The following is a 25257-nucleotide window of genomic DNA, read 5'->3' on the forward strand; positions in this document are numbered from 1 at the left end:
TTTCAGTCCCAGCTTACCTGTAATAGGAGGGTGTGTAAAGGTATCATCATCATCATCATCATCATCATCACTACAGCCTATTACAGTCAACTGCTGGACATAGGCCTCCACAATACGCTTCCGTCTGTTATATCCCACTAATGGCTCCCATAGGCCATGTAGGAGAATAGGCCCCATGTAGGAGAAGGTTCAGAGCTTAATCCACCACGCTGCTCCAATGCAGGTTTACGGATATATACTATGAGTACCGATCGTTATCAGCTGTACATGATAACAACCGGGACCGACGGCTTAGCGTGCTCTCCGAGGCACGGTGGGGAGACCCACAAGGACTGCACAAACACCCAGACCACGGCAAACACCTGTATGGCCAATACAAATGTTTGCCATGTGCGGGGATCGAATCCGTAACCGCCAGCGCAACAGGTACAATCCATGGGTGTAACCGTTGTGCCAACACGGCCTCCACAAGTTCGCGCCAAAATGGCGTGAACTCATGTGTGTTGCCCATAGTTACCACGCTGGGCAGGCGGGTTGGTGACCGTAGGGCTGGCTTTGTCGACCGAAGACGTATGAGTAAATGTATGATTATTTTATATTTTTTATTAAAAGGAATAACAATAGTTTATTAAACATTAATAGTTTATTATATTTTTTTTTATATCATTGGTTATTACTAAATAGCATTGTTATAAACCTGCTTGGTTTTTTAATGCTATTTATAATAAATAAGGACATTATTGTTTATTTGATAAATAAATAAAAAAATAACCAATTACAATGACACGTCACTCGACCGGCGTGCATAGTGTGCACTACGCACCACACCGCGTGAGCGAACCCATCAATAGCAATGACGTACAGCGACGTTAACGCGAACGAAAAGCTACGACACTATCGTACTAATCTCTCACGGACTCACAATCATGAGATCATCAGTGATGATCATCACTGAAATTGGGCTCAGTTGCATGACCTGTTTATAAGACCGTGATTGAGTGTAATGTAACACTTGACAGAAGACGTGTCAAGTTTTAAATTTATAATCGTATACAAACCAAACACAAACTTGATACAAACCATATACACACTTAATATCGAAACAAACAAGAGAAACTTTTAGATACTATAAAATTGTATTTATAGATAATTCATTAAGTGACATAAATATAATATAGTACCTAGTAGAAATGGTATCTAAAAATTTTCACAAAGGCAAATATTTTATATCGTTTAAAAGAGGATTCGATGAAAGTAAGAAAGATATAACAATAACTGTGGATAAAGTGTTCCAAAACGACAGTTTAGTAAGTCAAACATTACTATCGTCTATATGAAAATGTACCATATGTAGGTCTGTCTATTAATTACTATTTTATTTATTTTCAGCGTATAACTTTAAGTGACGAAGACGATCCCACATTTTTATGTAAAATTAACGTGACACGTTGCGACTACGAAGATTTGAAGAAACAACAGGGACTTCTTATTGATTTTGATAACTTTCCTTCACAAGTTGTTCGATTATTACAGCAGTGTGCTACAAATAATATGTAAGTAGCAAAATATATTCTTGATATAAATTTTTATTTATTACCATTTGAATTATCACTTGATGATATAATTTATTTGTGTAGGTTTCTGATTATACAACAAAAAACACCAATTGAGTACAATTTTGAAGTAGTCGAGCACAATGAATTTCGAAGATTAATTCATTTATCTCTTAAGACAGGACCAGCAAGTGACAATGAAGTTAAACAGCATATGGCAGAAACTATAAAAGAATTAAAGGTATATCTGCAATACAGTTACAATTATTTTTACCATAACTTTCTTGTTATTACACTATATAGAATAATTTACTCCATATAAAAAGATACTTAAACTAGCCTTAGAACTCTTTTAAATACACACACAAGGAGTCAAATTATAATAACTAGTAATTTTGAGAAGTTTGCTTTGTATAAGGATTCTATTTTATTTGCAAATCCTTAAATGAATAAAATGATAAATACATAATGGGTTCACAAATATCTTAAACCTTATAAATCTGAATAATCATCAAAATAATGTTAAATAAATTTAATTTTATACCTGTTGGTAATATTGAATGTAAACAAATCTAAAATTATCATAATTTTTAATATGTAATTAAGAAACTATTTTTATTCTGTAGATTTTTTCCAGTATTTACAATATATTTTTTATATAAGTATGTTTTTTATTGAGTATATATTTTTATAACAGAATTCGTTATCAGCTTTAAAAAGTTTAACATCAACTAATGAAACAATATGGAATGAACAACAATTAAAGATGGAAGCAAGTATTCGTGAATTAACTGTTACTGTTGCTAAAATGGAAGAAGATAAATTAAGACATGAAAAAGAGTTTCAAGAAGCAATGAAACAGGAAAAAGATCGTATGGCTCAGGTAAACAAAATCATGTTACAGTAAAAATATAACTATGTTAACTGAATGATGGGAAAGCCTTGCACTATGTTACTTTTATTTATATATTTCGTAGGTAAGCTCAAATAGATTGAAAAAAAATTATATTTAATGTACATTTTTTGCTTCCAGTGTAGGTTCAAGTACTTTCTTATAAATATATAACACTTCTAATTATTATTCAGTTATACCACTTTCATACGCAATTACTTGTTTATAAATTTCTGCATAATAAATTTATTCAAAAATCAAATATAATCTACGCATGAATTGCCAACCTGAAAACCTGAAAAAACTTTTCTAATTTCAGAAATTAGAACTAAATATGGGCAAAGGACTTTGGTTTTTGAAGAAACATAATTATATAATAAAATACTATACGCATTAAAAAACTACAAGTCATTAAATATATTTAAACACAAACACTACAAATCATTAAAGAATAGACTTAAAAAACATATTTTGGATATTCCAATAAAAATCAATTTTTCATTTTCATCCCTATGCAGATGTAACCTTACTGGCCAACCGGTGTAAGACCGATGGCTGTGACAGTATTTTGCCAGCACTCTGTGTGATCCCATTGGCAACACTTATTTTAAATGCAAAATGGAGAGTGCATAACAGATAGACATTGAAGAATAGTCTAATTTAGTATTTAAAATGTTTAGTAATAAGAATCGCTTTGTATGCACAATATTTTATATGATACACAAAACAAATTGCAATGTATCTGTAAACTTCAGGACACTTTTTGTATTTCACCTATAATATTCTTATTAATTTCTCATGTAAGTGACTATGTTTTTAATGAGCAATAAATATTTTTTAAAGCTAAATGCAATGTACATTAAAAATTAATCATGACTTCTCTATCAAAATATATTTAACATTATTGTTTCAAATATAAAAATAATTTTTAGTGATTATGTGATAAACTTGTTTTCCAGGAAAAAAAGCAGTGGCAAACAAATACTGAAAGTCATACAAACAAACTGCTTAATACAGCTCAAGAAAATATTAACAAGAAAGAAAAAAAAATTGATGAACTGAACTATCTAAATAACCAATTGCACGAAAAGATTAAACAACTCGAAAATCAAATAAGGTAAACAATTTTTTTTATTCATTTTGTTTTTTTTTTTTTTTAATTATTATTGTTGTTTTTATGTGGGTAGTTACCTATTATTATTATTTTTAAATTTATTGTGTTTTATTTTAGTTTTATATTATTTAATTGTTTCCAAAGTAATTATTTATAATACTATCTAAGTAATGTTTTAATGGAGTTGTGATTTTTATTTTTTGTCTAGTTTTTAAGTTGTTTGTATACCGATCTATGAGTGTAATAAATGATTATTATTATTAATAATTTATACTATCTTTATGACTTTTCTTGCATTATTTTCGTTAGGAATCCTATCAACTGAATTTGAAAATTAATTTGCAGAATGGTGTTTATTTTTATTATGAATATCATATGTTACCTACTTTTTTTTAAAGATAGTTTGAGAAGATTATTTCTAATTATAATTTATATCTGTAAATATTAAAAAATTTAATTTGTTTTCAGTGAAAAAATTCAAAGATCAACATTATTAGAAAATGAAGTACAAAAAACTCATATTGAAGTTGCAACACTTAAAGCAAGAAATTCAGGTTTGGAAAGAGAGATTATAGAAAAAGAAAAACAAATAAATCAGCTCCAATCAAAATCGTCATATTTAGAAAAGGTATAAATATATATATTTTTTTTATATTATTGAAGTGAAACTTCTTTAGGCGCCTGAGGGGTAAAATTTTTACGAGTCACGAATTTTTAAACGCCCATACCTCGTTGAATACATCGGCTCTCGTCTGATCACCGAAGTTAAGCAACGGCGAGCGTGGTCAGTACTTGGATGGGTGACCGCCTGGGAACACCGTATGACGGGAAAGCCAACGGGCTTCTTGCTTTTTTTTTTAATTAGTTGGCCAAAGAAGTTTCACTCCTGACATGTATGTGTACTTTGTATGCACACAATTTTAATTTTATATCGATACATTATTATTATTTACAGTAAATGTAATTACTGCAATAAAGTTTTTATATGTCTATCTATCTACTTTAAAATCATTTTGGTGTGTAGCTTAATGTGAGTATGTACTACTTTGTACTCATAAAAAGGCAACTCTAACTTGTTGTAGACTACATGTCGTAGTAAAACCAATAAAATAAAGCCTTTTTGTATCATTTAAGTTTAGAAAAATTCATTGTTTATGCACTGAACATGTATTTAATACATACATAAATAGGTATTTGTTTAGAACTTTTGACACACACATATTCCTTCTGTATCTATACAAGCAATAAGTGATAAAGTACCTGGGTGACCGAGCCTAGCTCGGTATTTTTAGTAAATCGTGTTTTTTGGAATTCATATTTAAATTCGAATTACATATTTATAAAATATTAATAATATTTTTTTTTAAATAACGAGTGCAATTAAAAAAAAGGAAAAAAATAATTAATCAGGGGACATTGGGATTTGAACCATGATCTCCTCGGTTGATCCCGACCGGCCGATTTCCCACCGAGCTATTACAACTTTAATGACAGTTGCGAAATTTACCTTCGTATTCTAACGATATTGTAGCTATTTTTTCACTCCCTAAAAACAGGGATAAAACGTCATTTTCTAAAAATGAATCCTAGTTAGATGGATTTATCTCCCCCGAAACCTCCTATATACTAAATTTTATGGAAATCGTTGGAGCCGTTTCCGAGATTCAGATTATATATATATATACAAGAATTGCTCGTTTAATAGTATAAGATAAGCAATAAGTGATAAATAAAGGCCCTTTCTTTGTATTGTCTGCATTAAAAAGTACTTTTATGTCCACAGGTAGTCAAAGACAATTCTGATGCTATAAAAGAATTGAATGAAAATATTCAAACACTAAAAATGGAAAAGGTAAAAATCGAAACTATTTCCATTTTTTTTTTTTAATTCTCAATGTTTGTATTATACTGCATTTTTTTTTTACTAAAAGTAAACAAAAATATGAATGACATTTGATATAGCTTTATTTGTTTTTGTTATTTCAGAGCAGCTTGGAAAGAAGATTAACTATTAGTGAATCACTGGCTAATAAAAATAATGAAGCAGCCCAGTCCACAACTGAACAATTATTAAAAGCCAATCAGATAATATCAAAGCAAAACAATGATATTATTGAAATGAAAGATAAGGTAATGTTAAGTAAAAGTAACTTTATATGAACTAAGTTAGCTTAAAGGGGCTGATAGACGTGCGAACTTAATGTACGCGGTTCGTAAGATCGCGAAGTTACTCGGCTCGACGTCGGTGACACACGTGAAACTTACTCATTCTGTATTGCGATTGTCGATGTCGTTGACAGAAGAAGCTTTGTGTTATTTAGGAATTACAAAAAAACACGAAATTCTGAAATAATTCATTTTGATAATTACTGAATTAAATGTAATTAATTAAATATAATTATGTATTTAAGATTTGATACTTCTTAAATAGTAATTATCGAAATATAAAAATCACCACGAGCACTTCAGGACACGAAATGAAATAAAAATAAATAATACAAAATCAAAGGGTCGTCCGCGGTCCGATTGTTTTCAAGGCCACTTAAAATATCGTTCGACCTTGCAGAGAGACGTGCAGCAGATAGCAAACAAATAAGATAGAAAGAGATAGACTATATTTTGTTTGTTCCATCGTCGCTACGAAAAAATGATGGGCTTTGTTTAAATTTGGTATCTCTTCTCATTGAACAGACTTTAGTCTGAAAAAGTATCTGCCTCCGTTGTGCTGTACCGAGTGCCCGAGCGAAAGAGTAAGTCTGAAACTCCAGGCATACGCAAATCATGCGCTAGCTTTATCTCTCTTACCTACAGAGGTTCCACGAAAGAATTTATTTATCCTGGCGGTCCTAATAAGGATAATTGGAAACTGTTGAAATTGGAATTCTATTATTGCATTTTCATCGGTCCTTGATATGTGTGTTCAAATTAATCAAACTTCTGGAAGTTGATTAAAATTATGCTCAAAAATTCTATTACATATATACATACAACCCAAGCTTATATAAAAGCGTGGTAAAAATTACAAATACCTACACTACAAGCGTTGCGTATCCACGGACTGGCGAAAAATAATTGTGTTTGCTCGCAAACAAAAAAAAGCCGACTTCAATTACATCGACGAGTAACCCATCGTAGGTAGACGAAAAAACAGTCAAGTAAATACGTAATTATTAGAAATAGCTCAAAAATGATTTGTTAGATCGCAATCAAATTAGCCACACGACACATACCACCTTTCGATTAAAATAAAAACCATAGAAATCGGTCCACCCAGTCAAAACTTCTGAGATAACATACATAAAAAAAAAGTACAATGGAATTGAGAACCTCCTCTCTTTTTTGGAAGTCGGCTAAAAGTGGCGGCTCGCGGCTCGCAGTGCTGCCACACGCACGAGCGGAGGCGGGTTACGAGCAAAATTTCAAACTTGTCGGATCGCAAACGAACTTACTCGGCGGTTTTAAAGTACGCGTACCTACTTAGGGTGACACACTAGCGAAAAAGGTCGTCGAGCCACAAGTTTGCGAACTTACTCGCACGTCTATCACCCCCTTAAAAGCTTAATCTTTATTTCTAAATAGTTTAAAGTGCAGTATTGCTCATTTCAATATTTATCTAATTTTGGTTTCTGCTTATTTAACAAAATTAACGATGATAGTTTGTTGTTGTTTTTTTTTTTAAAGCAGTTCCATATATTACTCAATATTGTTTTAAAACTAGTATTTCCCCCTAAAAAGATAAACGTCTATTTTTTTATTATATATTAAGCTTTTAATTGATTTGAAGGTTTTAATTAGTATAGGACATATGTCATGTGCATATGTGTAAAAGTGCCTAAATAAAGAAATAAAAAAAATAAGTTACGAAATAAACTTCAAGCTTCTGTTTTCTTTTTAGTTTTGACTAATAAATATAATTTTTTTATTAGCTTTTATGTAGAACTGCTATAGCACTAGAACAAGAAAAAGTCATTGAGAGCAATATAAAAGATATACAAGATCTAAAATCTCAACTGGAGTTAACAAAAGAAAATGTTGACAAACTTCAAAAAGAACTTGAGACTCTTAAGGAAAAGTGTGACAACAATGAAAAAGCCCTTAAAGATCGTGATGAAACAATAAAGAATAATAATATGGGTAATACCTAACTTTTAGCATAAATGAATTGCAACATTTAAATTTTCATTTTCCACTATTAGTTTACTCTTTTCCTATATATATTTACACATTTTATATTTATTTTCATACACATTTTTTTAAACTTGTGCCAGAAATTGATCAAAGTTGGAATTATATATATATATATATATATATATATATATATATATATATATATATATATATATATATATATATATATATATTTATATAATTTTTTTTAATTCTTGCTACATTTTAGTGATCCAGTGGCTTCACAAAAAAATAGAAGAAAATACGGCGACAGATAACATACAAAATAAAGGGATAACACCTCTTCAAAGTAGCAGCTCAACGCCTTATTGTCGAACAAAAAATAACAAAAATTTATCTCAAAATACAGATGAGTCCATCAATTTCTATGCAACATCTAAACTGTAATTATAATTTCTATCATGTTTTAATTATTTTTATGTAAACCTTTAGAAATGACGATATATTATATGTTTGTTTGTAGTTCATAAAATTTAAAGCAACTCAAATAGAATGTAATAATCCATATTTAAAAAAAGTACTTATAGTTATGTAACTGAAATTTTAGTGTTTTTAATCACAAATAATAGCCTAAATATCTTTTTTTTCAGGTCGAGTTTTGATGACAGTTCTCCACTTTCTCCTCAAAGTAGAAAAGGCATAGATCCAAAATATTTAGAACCTGCAACAGATGAAAACAAAGTACTATGTAAAGGTAAATTTTTAATATAGCTGTTGCAAATTATTTATTTCATATTTTATCATAAATCAATTTCAATAATATCTTATTTCTTTTTACCTCTGCAGAGGAAAATTTAAAAATGCTCATATAGGCAGCTATTATTTTATGGTCAAAAATTTTAAAAACAAAATTTAAGCCCCCATTATTCTCCCATCTAGTGGAATTTCTAATGTCTGTTTAAAAGTAAATAGTAATAGTTACAGAGGTATATTTTAATTTTCACTTTTATTTTATTACGCGACATTAAACTGTTTGTATGTTTGAGCTTCTTTTAATAAATGTGAAATATTTGTGTTGCTCGCAAACGAAAAATAAACAGCTTTAATTTCATCGACAAGTTATACAACGTAGGTAGACAAAAAAATTGTCAAGTAAATACGCATTATTAGAGGTAACTAAAAATGTACTTACTTGTCAGATCTCGATCAAAATTAAATGAGACCACACGACAAGCCCCAGTTTTAGATTAAAAAGAGAATCATCGAAATCGGTATACATAGTAAAAAGCTATGAGGTATATAACACATAAAAAATACAGTCGAATTGAGAACCTCCTCCTTTTTTGAAGTCAGTTAAAAATCCTGGTAATTTGTTTTTAGCAAACAAACTTTATCTTTCAATATAAATAATTTATAATTTACTTACACACTCTTTTTTTTACGTATTTGTTTAATGTTAATAGAATATATTTGATAAAATACTACTTACAATTAGCCTAATGCGTCTATACCTAGATTAAATGAGACATTTCATAATTTAAGAATTTCAATATTTTTAGATATTTCAAAGCCTGGGTCAACAAGTTCTCTCAATAAAAAGGGAAAGGAAAACAAATGCATGGAATTGCCAAAAGTAGATTACAGGGAAAAGAAGTCTTCCAGGGCGACTACGTATCGAGCTACACCAGTCTCAGCATATTTCCCTTAAAAGAAATTATAAATATTGTAATTTAATTTTTAATGTAATAAATTGTAATTAATATATTCTAACTGATTTTTTCTTGATCTAATTAAGTTTTTTTTTTTTTTTAGTATCATTAAGTAAGTTCTAGATTAATATAATGTTTTAATAATGTAAACTTTTGTTCTATAAATATCACAAAAAAAAATCGACCGTCTTATGTCTACAAGAAATATTAAGTGTTCAGATAGGCAGATAACTTTCGGGAGTGATTTACAAAAGGCAGATGCGTCTTTACCTATAGTGCAGGGTGTGCGGCGCACACTGTCGCCGGGTCTAAGGGGGCGCCGGTTCAAGTGTCTGGTAGACCAGGAACTGTTCAACGCCAATAGCGATAATAATTATAACATCGTTACAGACGGCAGCAAGATTGAGAGCAAGGTGGGGCGGCGTTATCCGTATGGAACGGCGCTGCCGAAGCCACAACCCTCAAGCTTGGATTGCCGTCCTATTGCACGGTCTACAAGGCCTAACTCCTGGCGATATGCCGGGCGGCGCGAATGGCCGCCGACGACTTGGCCGGATCAGTTGGATTATATTCCGACTCCTCGTCGGCACTGCTCACCTTAAAAAATTAAAAAGCCCTCCATCCCCTGGCCGTTGAGGCGCGGGAACATCTGTAGAGGGCTTTGCTCCAAGGCAAACGTGTCAGTTGCACTGGATCAAAGCCCACGCAGGACTAGAGGGGAATGAGCGTGCCGACCATCTGGCCAAGGAGGCTGCGCTGAAGCTTAAACGCGCTTTCGATTACGACAGTTGCCCGGTTTCATTCACCAAGCGGAAAGATAAGTAAAAGTAAGTAAGTAAAAGATAAGTAATAAGTATGCAGAATGAAAGTGCGAGAACTGGTATGAATGAGTAGTTTAAGCACAGACTCCGACCTCATGTCGGAGGTATTATAAAAAAAATAAACACCTCCAAAGATGCGTCGCTCGCGGTATGGGCGTTCTCAAAGACCCTGCGCCCGTGTTACGGCCGATGCCGGGCGCGCGTTAGCAATGCAAAGCGAGCACCCACAAGTTGCGTCTACCTATTCTACACAATAGCTTTTGTTTCAACGTTAAATCAGCCTTAAAACTTTTTTATTTTATTTTTTGTTAGATTTGTGTTGATTGATATGTGTCATATCTTTCTTCTCTATTATATATAATTCCAGTGTCACGATGTTTGGCCGCGATGAACTCCGAAACTACTGAACCGATTTCAATGAAATTTGGCACAGATGTGTAACTTTGTCTAACTTGAAAGATTGAGGATATATAGATAATTTATTTCGATATACACAATTATTATACTGAATAAAAAAATAAGGCAGTGCGAAGTTCGCCAGGTCAGCTAGTAATAAATAATTAGCAATACCAGTGCGAATAATTCTCACTATATAAGTATAATAATTATCACTTTACAAAATTACAAAAATTATTTTAGTTAATATTTTAGTTGTGGAGACCGGTAGAGCAAGCAAACTATACAAATAAATAAAATTGGAGTGTCTGTTTGTAATATAAAAATAACCGCTTTTTACTAAATAGATGATATAGATGTATACACGGTACATATACTAAAATCACATTTTTTACAATTTTTTCTGCCTGTCCATCGGTCTGTCTGTTTGTTCCGGCTAATCTCTGAAACGGCTGGACCAAATTTGATGGGAGTTTCACTGGTAGATAGCTGATGTAGTAAGAGGAGTAATTTAGGCTACTTCTATTTTAGAAATTGATTTATTTTATATGAGCAATAACTTTTGTAAAATTCCACGCGGACAAAGTCGTAGGCACAGCTAGTTATCTATAAAATGATATATGTATGTGGAGTAATAACCTTTGGCGTATTAATATATATAATAATAGTTCAAGCTGCAACTATTTCTCTGAACCTATATTAATTTACATCGATAGTACTTTTAGTTGCCTATACTTAGTTTATTATTTATTTAAGATGTCTGATGGCGATAGAAGAAAGAAACTTTCTGGTGCACAAAGCCGAAAAAGAAAGCTGAAGAAGGGAGAATCTCTGAAAAAGAATACAAGTTCTATTGAAAGGTTTATTGTTCGACCCGGTCCATTTTCCGACGAACACCTGGAGATACAGACATATGAAAACCAAGATAATTCTACAGCAGAACTCATCTCGTCAACGCCACTGCCGCTGCTGCCTTCGTCTGATAGTCGAAGAAGACGAAGAACCTCCTTGTGCCGAAGCGTCTCCGAAGAATACACTTCGAGAAGATATAATGAATAATCTCACGTTATGGCCACAGGTGTTATCGGATAAAGAGAGGATATTTTTGATGGAGCGTGGGCCAGTACAGATAAAATTGGGTTCATATCCTTTGAATAGTTCGAAAAGACCTTTTTCAAATGCTTAATATTCTAAAAAGATGTTAAACAATGAAACTGTTTCAAGAATTTGAAGATTTTGTTTATTGTTTTTATTGTAAACTTTTTTCATGCGGATGTGACTTGCACCAAAATGAAATTGAATGAGAAAAAAAAAAACGTTGGATTGCAGTAGTCGAACGAATAATTAACATAATTCATTTTTTAGCTAGGCAATGTCTGGCTTTTCGGGGAAAATCTGAAAAACTTTACTACTAACTTTTTAAAGCTGGTTGAATATACCTCTAATTTTGATTATTTGCTTGCGGAACACATTGCCCTTATTCAAAAATCCGAGTCACGCCGAACTCATTATCTTGGCCATAATATTCAGAATGAATATAATACAATTATTACAATTATTTTGTTAGATTTTTTAAAATTCAAATGAAATTGATATAAAGATATGCGTGGTCAAGGTTAAAATAATGGTGCAAACGTGAAAGGGAAAAATATACAAAAACGAATTTTAGATTAAAACCCGCGCGCATTTTATGTACCTTGTGCGACACACCGCCTAAGTTTGGTAGTGAATGACGCAGCTAAAAGTTTATTAGAAATTGTATATTTCTTTTCAATTGTGCAAGAAATTTATGTTTTTTTTTTCTGCGTCAACAGCACGTTGGCAAATACTTGCTAAAGAAGTGCCAACTTTAAGTCTAAAACCACTCTCAAATGCTTGATGGCAAAGCAAGATGAGCAAAGATTCGGAGCCAAGAAATGTGGCAAAATCATTACCGCCAAAAATTAAGTCATTTAAATTCATTTGCTCTCTGCTTATTTGGTTTGAAATTTTAAGCAAGACAAATGTAGCAAGTCACTTCAAAAGTCAGACGTTGTATTGTCAGAAGCGGTGAAAATGATTGACAATGCAAAAATAAGTTTGTCTGAATTCCGTAATGAGTCCGCTTTTGAAGAGCTTCTTAACAGCGGAAGAAGTCGAGGCAATAACAGAATTTCCCACACCTACACGCCCTTGTGCTCGTAAAAGGTTTTCTAATTATGAGGTGGAGGATGAACCGATAAAAGACGCGAAAATACATTTTAAAGTAATTTTTTACTACTATTTATTAGACACCGCAATTACTAAGTTCGACGAACGGTTCGATTTTTTGAATCAAAATAATGTAATTTTTTCATTTCTTCAAAAATTGAAACACTGGAAGGATTTGGACTCGGATAAAAAAAAGCACATTGTTCTAATTTAGAAAATAAACTTTGCCATGCTGGCTCTTCAGATGCGAAAAAAATTTCGAGCTCTTTTTTTATGTTAATTGATGATTCCACTACGCCATTTGATATTTTAAATTAATTGTTTACGAATAAATTAATTTTAGTATTCCCAAATCTGTCCACAGCACCGAGGATTTACCTAACACTTCCAGTCACTGTACCACACAGCGAAAGATCACTTTCTAAACTAAAAATAAATAAAAATTATCTTAGATCAACATTGTCACAAATTACATTGACAAACTTATCGTTAATAAGTATTAAACATAAAATCAAAATTGAAGTCAGTGACATTGTTAAAGATTTTGCTAATGCAGAAGCTAGTGAAAAGGTTACTTCTAGGTAAGCGTGCTCCATCTTAGACCGCATTGTCACCATCAGGTGAAATTGTGGTCAAACGCAAGCCTATCACTGTATAAAAAAAAAAGAAGCACGAAAAGTAACTTTTTTGTAAATACATGTGTGTGTATTTGTGTGTGCCAGCGTCATGTAATATGTTTTTAATTAAATATTTTTAAAAGAACTACAAGGTTGTGATTTTTTATTATCGTAACCCCCTTCTTCCTAAGAAACACTTTTTGCTTCCCGACATCATTAAAAATTGCATTTTTTGCACCCGAATTTCCATTTGAAAATATAACTATAAGTATTCCATTTTGAGCCCGCGCCTACTAGAGGGCGCTAGGGTACTGGTTGCACACGGGCGCCACAAGGGATAGAGCCGCCTCTGACAAAAAGCGCTCACGCGTGAAGATGGCGTCATCGAATTTTAAACACTAAAGTATTTCGACGATCAGGAGGCGTAATTGCTATGATTTATTAATTAATTTGGCCTGTGAAATCCCACAGCTTGGCGTAAGTGAAAGATCTCCATATAGGAGCAGGGTCAAAGCTAAAACTCCTGCATTGCGGTTTGGAGGATATATTTTCTATAAGTTACGATAACTATATTGCTACGATAAAAACTAGGACCGATAATAATAAATAAACGCCTCGCACTCAACAGTAGGATTTGCCTCCTGTACCTGGAAACAACATACCTACAAAAGCGCAAAAAACCACAGCAGACACCTGTATGTCCTTCTCAAATGATTTCTATGAGTATCGAACCCGTGCCCGCGACCATCAGCGCAACTCTAGTAAATCCTAATGGGGGCCGATGAGAGTGAGACATTTATTGACTGATTATACCTTGCAAGTTCATGCCTGATAATGAGTTATATACATAAAGACGAAAGTTAAAAAAGCATGTAAGCTATATTTTAGCTCTTGTGTAATATTTTCTTAAATTTAACTTTTTACGATTTCTTCAATAAGAGTGAGTTGAGAAAGAGATGAAAAAAATTATTAAATAATGCAGTTTTGTGCGCAAGCGAAAACCATTTCACTTACCTAGGTTTATTGGGTATACTGACAATGAAGATTTTTGATTGTCTTTAGAATCGTTGTGATTTGAAATTCGATGAAACGAAAAGGCGCAGGCGTCACGATAAAGAAACAAACACATAAATCGACTGTCCCTACGTATAATATCGAAATTGAAAAAAGGCACTTTACATTTTTTACGCTGAATGGTTTAAGTACCTATCGATAATGAGTATAAATTCATGAAAAATGTGATTTTATGTGTATTTTATAGCATTTTCTCTTTTTTTCTTTGAAAATATATATAAAAAGTAGTTTTTTCATCCAATAAAAAAATAGAAAATTTTCAGTTTCGATACTGTACGTAGGGACAGTCGAAATGTAAAAAATGGTTAAAAAAATCTCTCGTCGGCTATTTTCCAGAAGTTTCACCTCTGCCGTGTGTGCGTGTGTGTGTCACACACGTCACACGCTTTTTTTGGGATACCGTGAGAATTTATTTCTAGATTGCATCATTGTATGATTGTAAGCTGTACTGCTGTAGCTCTTTTCCAGATTGCACGTTATATATTTTTAATGTAATTTTAAGTATGGCAATTATGCAATTGTGGGTCGAGCTTTTTCCCACTATTTTCTGCGTCAAATTTAAACATTTTGACACTCGAGTTTTTCATCAAAAACAAGTCGTTATAATTATCTTTGAAACGAGTTTAATCAAGTTACAAGTGTAAACTGATAATCGTATTGATTACTTTTGTGTTACTATAAACATATAAATTTTTTTAAAATTGCTTACTGAGCATCGTTTTTATTAAAATGTGGAATGGTATGCTATTGCATTACTTTTTGTTACTATATGTGTGATGTGATTGTTAATAAACATATAAATTTTTAGATCAATCTATCGCTGGCGGTGGATTTTTAAATTCACCAAATCAATTTGGAAATGTTACTACACCAAATCAGAAAGCGGTATGTATTAATTTTTAAAAATTCAATCTTATATTGTGAAGTAAATAGAACTATAATATATAAAAATATATTTTTCAGGGTAGAAGAGCTTCAAGAACTGCTCCAATTGTAGTAAAACAAGCCTTACATTGTGGAGATGATGGTGTTAAGATTTGGGGAACAGATATACAGATTGTGTCTATAGTTGCTCGCGTGAGGAATATCAAGGTCCAAAGCACTAAAATAACGTACACAATACAAGATATCACAGGAAGGATGAGGGCTGTTTTGTGGTTAGACCAGGAGTCCATGGATGAAGATTCTGTATGTATTTCTCTATTTTATGATTTTAAACTTAATAATTTCTATACAATAGTTATCACAAATTGATAAGATTTATTTTTTGTTGATACAATGTAGAAGTAGGATTGTGTTTCTAAAATTCATTTATTTTACAGGATCAATCTTCACCAAAAATTGAAGTTAATGATTATATACAAGTTTTTGGAAATGTAAAAACTAATCAAGGAAAAAAAGTTGTTATGGCTTTCAAAATAATGCCTATAACTGATGTCAATGCTATTACATTCCATTATTTGCAATGCATCAACAATAAGTTAAAGATGGAAGCAGATTCTAAGAAGGTATGTTATTATGTGGCAAAAACTAGAAGCTTTTTAAATCATTCACCTCTCTTTGTTGGTACTAGTCTACCTACATTTCTCGTTATGAAAAAATAAAAATAAAAATACATGAAAACCCACTATGCAATTCCTCATTAAAATGTGCTATACTTAAAAATATAGAGGATTGGCGGTACCCTGCGCGTGTTGCTTACCAACTCCAAAATCTTTGTGGGCTCATGCACAACACTGCTGAAGATCATGACATGATGAAATGCATAGTTTACAATTCTATAAAGGACATACAGACAAACATTCATTTATATATAATATATGTGTATAGATGGATGTCACATTATGATATTGACTTAGTTTTACAAAAGTCCCTTCTTTCCATTTTTGGATTAATTTGTATGTAATCAAAAGTTCATTCTGTTATTGTTATGATGTACTGCTGCTGCTTCAGACTGTAACATTTCCGCTGCTGGGCTTAAGTCTCTTTCCCCATGTAGGAGAGGGATCAGAGCTTAATCAACCACACTGCTCCAATGTGGGTTGGCGGATGTGATGTTTTGTTAAATTATGTTTTAGTAGCTGTGCCCACGACTTCATCCGTGTGGTATATTGAATTTGGACAGCATTTTTTTGGATATATCTTTTGGTTTATTTTGGACATCAGAATAGTTCTTACATTTTGCCTCTTGTTGCAAACTTATAAAAATTCACATAAACCTTAAATATTTCGATACCAACTTTCATCTTCTATTCCCTATTGTTATTTTAAACCCTTGAGGGTAAAACTTTTACAAACTTTGAATGTCATGTTTACTGTTTTCTATATGATAATCTTTGCCACACAGCTGTAATCATCCCTTGCAATGTCTTTTATTTCCTTCTTCGTATACTTTGATACTTACTTAAAAGTTTCTTTCCACAACCAAAGCTATTGGACAATCTAAAATATTTTCATATCTATAATAGTATTCAAACCTCATATAATACTATTTATAAATCTTATGCTGTATCTTGTATCATGTTTGATTAGATTAGTAGTTTTTTATGAATTTGTATTTATATGTAATTTATCTGACTATGATTGTTATAATAAATAAAGCAAACATGTCCATGCAAAATCATTTTTGCACAAAAACAAAACTTTATAAACAAAGTTCAAAATAATTTTATATTTTTCACCAAACAACATCTTGTTTCAAAATGTAAATATTTATGTTGTATTTAAATGTTTTGTATTTTATATAATGAAGGTGACTTATATTCATCAAAAAAACAGTTAAATTGTGAAATTTACTACTCTACTATTAGTCTTATATTCATGTATAATTTGCAGGAGAAAACCAATGGAAGTTCTTCATTTACAAGTGCATTGCCAGCAAATTCTATGGTTAACATGGATAATGCTTCAATAAATGGATTAAATGCTAGACAAATGATGGTCTACAATAACATAAGAGCTTCTACACTCGAACAAGGCATTAACAAACAGGACATTTATGCTAGCTTAAAAGATCGGATGTCCAATGTTGAATTTGAGTATGTATAACGCATTCAGTCTGTAACATCCCACTACTAGGCATAGGCCTCTTTCTTCATGCAGGAACATTGGAGCCTAATCCACCATGTTGCCCCACTGCTGGTTGGTGGATATGTTCTCTACTGAGTAATGATTTCTATAAGGTATGATAACAACTGGGGCTGATGGCTTAACATGCTCTCCAAAGTACGGTGGGGAGAACCACAAGAACAGATATCCAAACCGGAAAGAAATATTTGTACAAATCAGAATGGGAATCAAACCTGCAAACAGTCTGTGTTTTAGGCGACTACTAGCACCACTCCACCAAAGCAATCAAATTGTTATAATTATCATCTATACTAATATTATAAAGCCTACGTTTGTTAGTTTGAACTCACTAATTTCAGAAACTACTGGTTTAAATTGAAAAATATTTTTTTTGTTATTCCAATTATCACGAAACGCTATAGGCTATATAATATTGTAAATTTTTTTTCTTAGAGAAACTCGGGTCAACCGCTGCACAGCTAATTTCATTACAAAAATAAGCTAGCTTTATATTTTCTAATTTGTTACTTTGTTACTTTTAGAAAAATCTTGCAATGGATGTGGAACGAAGGACATATATATTCAACAATTGATGAAGAACATTTTCGTGTTACTGATGCTTCCTAATCAATACACGATCCAACTTGTTACTATAAGAAATAAAATTTTGTAAAAAAAAAAAATAAAAGTCTGTCAACATTGTTTCACATCTTTAATTCACAAAAATAAAAAGGTTATCTCTTTATTTACAGTATATAATGTGTTATCTTATTTATAGATTTAGAATATACAAATGTAATTATTTTCTGTACTCAGTGCATTCATATTCAGATTTATAGTTCATCTCTTACAGCTGTATTTTTTACATCTGGTTTTTTACCTAAATAAGTTTGACTTTCTAATTGAACATCTTTAAGTTCATCTTGCTCCAAAAGATATTCCTTTGCAGTCCATGCTTGAGATCCATCTTTAAACATAAATATAGCTCTATCATCATCTATCAAATATCTGTAAATAAATAATTACAATTAATTTGGTAATTGTATTACTGAAAAACCACATATTAGTTATGTTATTTGCTTAGAAAAGAAAACGAAGTATACACAAAAACTACATAATAATTTTTAAATAGTAGAAAGTCATGTTATAAGCACAAGAAAATATAAATAAAATTCATCAATAACATTAAAATTAACACAAATCAATAATATAATTTTTGTAGAAAGTAACAATTGGGTAAATTATAAAATATTTAAATTAATCCAATAAAACTATGCTGTTATAATATTTAGTCAAAGAAACCTTTCAGCCTGTATGTGATTGCTCCATAGACCACTTTGCCAGATCTTTGTTAGTTCCTCAGTTCTTGCTCTTGAAGGTTTGTTAGCAACTGTTACAAACATCATAAGAGTTTGACCTTTTTTCGTTGCTTGTAAGACAGATTCTGGATTAGACATATCTAAGTTATTTAAGTCTATAGAAGGTGGTTTGCGCTTGTATTCAGGCTGCTCATCCTCTGGTAACGGTTCGTCATCTTCTTCCCACTGATCGTAAAGACTAAAACAGTTTAGTAACAATTTATATTCACCCTTTTGCATATAATAAGCAAATATGCTTTAAATCATTATACCGTTCCAAGTCGGCGTCGCTAAAATCACGAATATCTTTTTTCGCCCAGGCCGGCTTTTCTTCTTCTTTATACTTTTTACAAAAGCAATTGGAAATGCACAGTAAAATAATTAAATACATTAATTTCGCCATATTTAACTGCAATAAAGATAATAGATTATTATTCTTCTACTAAACTTATATGCATTTATCCTAATAAGTAGTATTTGACCTTTAACTGATACGTACCTCTAAAAACGACAAACGATTTCGCGCTTATTCCGCCTGAGTCGGATTTATCCGACACAAAACCCTGTGTACTATATATTTAATTTCTAAACGTATTATGATGTTTTAGTCTAAAATACATTTTTTTTTTTCGAAAGTTTATCTATTCAACCTTTTAATTAGTGTTACAATTCAGATTTACTATATCAAGAAACAAAATAAAATACTATTTCAATTAAGGTAAATTTACAATAAGCAAGTTATTTTACTCTTTGATTTACTTCAGTGTTGCCAACTTTATTTTTACCAATTTTGCTACAGCAAAACTGATTAGTCTCAGACCATTATCGTTAGACTGGTCGTTTTTGCTGTGTTGCTCGAGGGTAGGCACAAAAATTTCTTTCCGGCCAATTTTTGCGTTAGTTACAAAGGACTATCATAATATCATAATTGGCTGGTCGTAAACCGATTCGAGATGTTTATAAAAGCTGTCTTTGACTTCATCTTCAGCAACTTCGGTGATCGCGTATGCATACAATATTGAAATATTTGAGAATTTGCCTTCAACTCGTAGTATTGATATTCTATCGGATACTGCAACAAACCGAAGCACCCTACTTATGAATTTTTTAGCATTTTTTAGCGACCATAAAGCCTGTACCGTATCTATGTTGTGCCTCCTCCCCACCACTGTAAAAGAACACTGATTTATTGTCGGCCATCTTACCTCTTGGAGAGCTGCGGTGCGGAGCACTCGGATAATTCCAATATTATATCGGTACCGCTCCATATTAACTTGGTAGATAGCCCCGGGTCTATACAAGGAACGCAAATTCCTCGAAGTAATTCGGAAGTCCTTTAATTCGTGCCATTGGTCGTCGTTTTTGGGATCGGTTCGTTTCTTTCTTGGTATCGGTTTAGTAACGTGAGCTCTTTTACGTGGGAGGGGCGTTAACCCGCTGCAACACTCCCATATTGCTAGAGGACCAAACCCATCAAAAGACAGCGAGTTCATCGGACTTAGCTGGAACCGTAACTGGGCTGTACTACTGACTTTTTCCTCCGTCCGTCACCTGGAGGACGCTTAAGCTAGCGCACTACACCGTGAGGGCCGATGCAATGCCTCACTGCGTTTTATAGGTAAGCAGATGATCATCGTGACGCATCTTCATCGTACCGTGTTGTAGAGATTAGCTAGTCAACATGATGGATTTAAAGTTGACTGCCCAGGGTGCGCCGAACGATCAGTAATGTATCGTCGTTCGAGGAGGCTCTCTACTCACACCCTAAAATTCGAATTAAAATAAAATTGATTTATAATTCGAATGAAAATTCGATATTATAGATCAATACAAAATTACGTCACTTGCGTAATAAAAGTTTATTAGTTGTCTTTGATAAACAGCCGATTTATTTATATTAATCTGTGGATAAATGACACCCTAAGTTTCGTAAACTTTACAGTAAACGTCACCGTACGTCACCTGTTTCAGTCATTTTCTGAATCTATCATTTTAGTTGTCATATTGGCGGGTATCTTTTCGCTCGTGTTTCGTAATCTTTTGACCTTCAAAATATTGATATGTTGAATTTGGATATCTAGTTTTAGTCGTGGGTCGTAACGTCTTTTATGTGTAATCGGTTATACGTAGTTTCGTGGATACGCGTAACTAGTTTCGAAACTGCTTATTTTTCGTAACTAGTTATTTTTGTATACAGTATCAGTACGGGACGGCGACGTTATATTACTTTTGTTTGTATTATGGTTATGAAGTAGTTATATGTTATAACTTGTAACTTAAACGAATGCCGTTACGTACGTTAATATTGATGGATAGTATAATTAAATTAACTTCCCTTCATATTTTATCCAGGCTTACGACTGGCTGCAAAACATGTTATTTAAATTACTTTTTGATTTTTGTATAGACATTATAATCGATGCAGGCGTATTTAGAAGTTCATTTGATTTTATGTACAGTTTTTAATTATTTTTCGAAATACATACATACATAAATATAATTAAAAATACAACAAAAGACCCATACTGTTTTAGTATATACTTCAACACGAGACAATAACATTAATCGTTAATAATTAATCACTCGTCAACTGTCTTAACTTAATGCTAAATAGTAAATTCGAAAATATTTAAAAAGAAACACGACCGAAATTAAAATTTCTTTAAAAAAACTGTGCGTATTAAAATAAACTTAAGCTCATAGTCAATTACGTACAAAATCCCATGAGCATATTCGAAAACAAAAATGCATCTATAGTACTTATAGCCATCTCTTTTTATCCTACGCGTAAGCGTATCTGCGTATTGAAATGATTAATATTAGTAACCTGTTACGTTATTAGGCAAAACGCTTATGCGCCGGTCGTTGTGTCAAGTTTTTGATAAAACTGCGTACGCAAAAAAACTGCGTACGTAAAATAATCGTTACATTCGTATCGGCGAAACTACGTATATGGTTATTGGCTTCGTAACTAGTTACTGAAACCGATTACGTTAAATAACGCCCACCGCTATCTAGTTTCTTTTAATTACTTATTTTGATATAGTGACTATTGAGTTTTATATAAATTTTTACTTTCGATACGGTTTAGTGGTTTAGACAGTTACAGCACCGTTCAGTTAAGTATTGGAGCGAGCATCATGGACCAGAGTGGTATTACCCCTAATACATCAAATCAGCAGCTGGTGATAAATGGGGATAATGAATCTGCTACAGCGCTGCTTCACGAAAAGCAGACGAGGAGACGAGATAATCTGAGGGATGTCACATTCATCGAATACATGACAGTTGGAGTGCTATGTTTTGTCAACCTCATCAACTATATGGACAGATTCACCCTGGCTGGTGAGTGAAAAACTTATATTTGATCATTTAATTACTTAGAATTTTGAATATGTGGACACTGGTTATTCGCAGATTCATTTTAAAATACTTTCTTGCTTAAGAATATCTAACTAGGCATATTCAACTAGATCTATGTTTTCTAATATTCACGAGAATTTCACTCATTATAATGAAACAACTTTTTCGGGTTTTATCGCGGTTTAATAAGGTTTTAGATGCCTGACGTTTCGGATATTTTACACCAACCATGGTCGTGGGAGTCTTCCTGTTTCCATGGTTGCTTTAAAGTAAATCGTAAATAGATAGATATTAAATATTTAAATTAATTTGATATTTTTGAATTGCAAATAATTTTTATAATTAATTGGATAGTAACTTGAAACGTTATAAATAATCCCCTTCACTCATTTTAACCTAGGTTTTAGTTGAGTAAAATATTACTTGTGTTACATACTAATAAAAAAATCCATAGAATTACACCTTTCCAAATTCAGTTAATTTTAAATTGTAATAAAATAAATGTTTTCTTATTATTGTTCACTTTATATATGTGTGCGTGTGCGTGTGCGTGTGCGTGTGCGTATGCGTGTGCGTGTGCGTGCGCGTGCGCGTGTGCGTGCGCGTGCGCGTGCGCGTGCGCGTGCGCTTGCGCGTGTTGACTTATATTACTTTTAATTTGTTGAGCCAGCTAAAATTAAATCTAAATTTTGTTTACAAACAAAATAACTTATACTTACATCAATTCTAATTAGAGCCAAGATAATTTTGTTGCTTAGTATCATATGTACAAAGTGTACTAGTAAACAAATTGTGCAAATAAATGTGTACACTGTTTGATAGACTCTCAGATAGCTCAAAATGAAAGAGAAGGAAATATGAAATTTATTTTTAGATTTTTTTTTATATATTTAGCACATTCTCTTATAGGTTTTAGCATTCTATGGTTATGTAAATTTATCTATATACAACTTAGTCTGGAATATTCCACTACAGGAGGACTCCCATGTAGGAGAACGATTCGAGCTTAATCAACCACGCTGCTTCACTGCAGGTTGGAGGATATATTCCCTACTACGAGTAATGATTGCTACCAGTGTACATGATAACAACCAGGGCCGACAGCTTAACGTGCTCACCGAGGTACAATGGGGAGACCCACGAGGACCGACGACTACACCGTAAATAAATATTTGTATTAACACAAATATCCAGACTAATTCAATCATGAAAAGGACTTAACAAAGAATTAAATGGCATACATACAAGGTGTACGTACATATATATACACAAAAATATACATATTACATATATATATAGCTGTGTGGTACGGCAGTAAAGATAATAGCCATCCTTACGTCGCCATGGGTGTCATAAGAGGCGACTAAGCAGATCAGATAAGTTAAGTGGTTAGACCAAGATTTTTAAATAATGGAGTTTGGTGAGAGTTAAAATGTAACAGTACTTTTTGAACATTTAAAGTAATGTATCTAGATGTGATATTATTTTATAGAAACGTCATATTAATTTCACTAGGACTTTGAAAGATGCTTGATTAGTAGATGACTAAAAATAATTTAAAAAAAAAAATCAAACTGATAAAAAAAATTCCTTAATATTTTTTAAGGTTGTCGCATGTTGATTCAAAGCCTTCGTCATAATTGTGTTGGCTCACAAATGTAAACAATTGACTACAATTACATCGAAAAAATTAATCGAAAAAGTTAATATGCTTTATCAAAAATTATTCAAAAAATAGACATCAGATCTCGATCAAATTTTAATGGAACCACAAGACAAGCATCAGCTTTAGGTTAAAGTTAAAACAAGAAGCATCAAAATCGGTACCGCAAATAAAAGTATGACGTATAATACAACGTAGGTCGACAAAAAAATAGTCAAATAAATACGCATTATTAGATATAATTCGAAATGTACTTGTCAGATCTCAATCTATATAAATGAATGTTTGTTTGTACATTCTTTAAGAATCGTAAAGTATGCATTTGATCATGTCAAGATCTTCAGCAAAGTGTTGTGCATGAGCCCACAAAGGTTTCTGAGTTGTTACGACAAAAAAAAGCAGTGTACGGCTAGTAATATTATATATATAAACTAGCGACCCGCTCCGGCTTCGCACGGGTATAAAATATAATTATAGCCTATGTCATTCACTGAAAAAATTATTAAAATCGATCCAGTAGTTTTGATTTATTCATTACTGCCCGTGGCCCGCACGCGTTAACTTAGAGTAAAAGCCGGCCGGAACCGCCGCAAACGCTACGTACCGCGATTTTTAAATCTGTAATATCTTCGAAAATATTCATTTAAATCATATGCTGTAAAGGGCCATATAGATCTATATTAAATAAAAAATATGTTTAAGGTATTAAATTGGATAAGGATTAATGGTGTATTGGTTAAAATCGCTTCGAAAATTAGCCATTATTTGTCGTAAAAAGTAAATGACAAAAATATGTTATTGTGGGATATCCATAAGAGATAGGTATATACCAACGCGGAGTTTTCTGTAGACCTTTTCAATGTGTACAATACTTAGTACATTATTTTGATAAATCTCGTAGGGTTCAGCCTGCTTTTGCAAGTTAAGCGAAAAAAAAAAAAAAAATTATTTACGACATAACATTAGAAACCTCAAAAATAACAGTATTTCTCCACTATTTAATGGATGTTATTATACATATAAACCTTCCTCTTGAATCAATCTATCTATTAAAAAGAACCGCATCAAAATCCGTTGTGTAGTTTTAAAGATTTTAGCGTACATACATGTGCAGGGACAGAGAAAGCGACATTGTTTTATACTATGTAGTGATTACGCGTCACGTTCTTTGTCCGCGATGGACTCCTAAACTACCTAACCGATTTTAATCAAATTTGCACACCGTGTGCAGTTTGATCCAACTTGAAAAATAGGCTTTATTTTATTTTGATATATGTAAGTATTATATTTAAGAAAAAAAACATTCGGCG

At 32.3% G+C, this 25257-nt stretch overlaps 3 protein-coding genes and 1 pseudogene across 3 annotated transcripts in view; 3 read left to right on the forward strand and 1 right to left on the reverse strand.

The window, feature by feature from the left end:
- The first annotated feature begins 1030 nt into the window (after positions 1-1030).
- Positions 1031-18265, forward strand: LOC123656639. Its single transcript, XM_045592305.1, has 20 exons — positions 1031-1307; positions 1390-1553; positions 1638-1794; positions 2251-2436; positions 3405-3562; positions 4028-4187; positions 5343-5411; positions 5546-5689; positions 7486-7693; positions 7956-8130; positions 8338-8441; positions 9247-9374; positions 9624-9809; positions 11370-11590; positions 15208-15233; positions 15303-15379; positions 15458-15682; positions 15817-16002; positions 17330-17532; positions 18106-18265. The coding sequence occupies exons 1-20, from the start codon at positions 1191-1193 to the stop codon at positions 18188-18190; spliced, it is 2979 nt and encodes a 992-aa protein (XP_045448261.1). The 5' UTR covers positions 1031-1190; the 3' UTR covers positions 18191-18265.
- On the forward strand, positions 4274-4392 carry LOC123656787 (annotated as a pseudogene).
- LOC123656402 (LDLR chaperone boca) lies at positions 18262-19673 on the reverse strand. The gene is made up of 4 exons (XM_045592093.1): positions 19421-19673; positions 19194-19330; positions 18866-19120; positions 18262-18571 (listed from the first exon to the last, which is right to left on the reverse strand). Exons 2-4 carry the CDS (start codon positions 19322-19324, stop codon positions 18397-18399), a joined length of 561 nt encoding a protein of 186 aa, XP_045448049.1. The 5' UTR covers positions 19325-19330; positions 19421-19673; the 3' UTR covers positions 18262-18396.
- A 2337-nt stretch (positions 19674-22010) lies between these two features.
- The window catches only part of LOC123656397 (protein spinster), a 33390-nt gene continuing 30143 nt past the window's right edge, over positions 22011-25257 (forward strand). The window contains exon 1 of the mRNA XM_045592086.1: positions 22011-22266. Coding sequence (XP_045448042.1) covers positions 22062-22266 — 205 coding nt within the window. The 5' untranslated portion in view covers positions 22011-22061. The remainder of the gene's footprint in view (positions 22267-25257) is intronic.

The sequence above is a fragment of the Melitaea cinxia genome, chromosome 9, assembly GCF_905220565.1.
Source record: "Melitaea cinxia chromosome 9, ilMelCinx1.1, whole genome shotgun sequence".
Lineage (NCBI taxonomy): Eukaryota > Metazoa > Arthropoda > Insecta > Lepidoptera > Nymphalidae > Melitaea > Melitaea cinxia.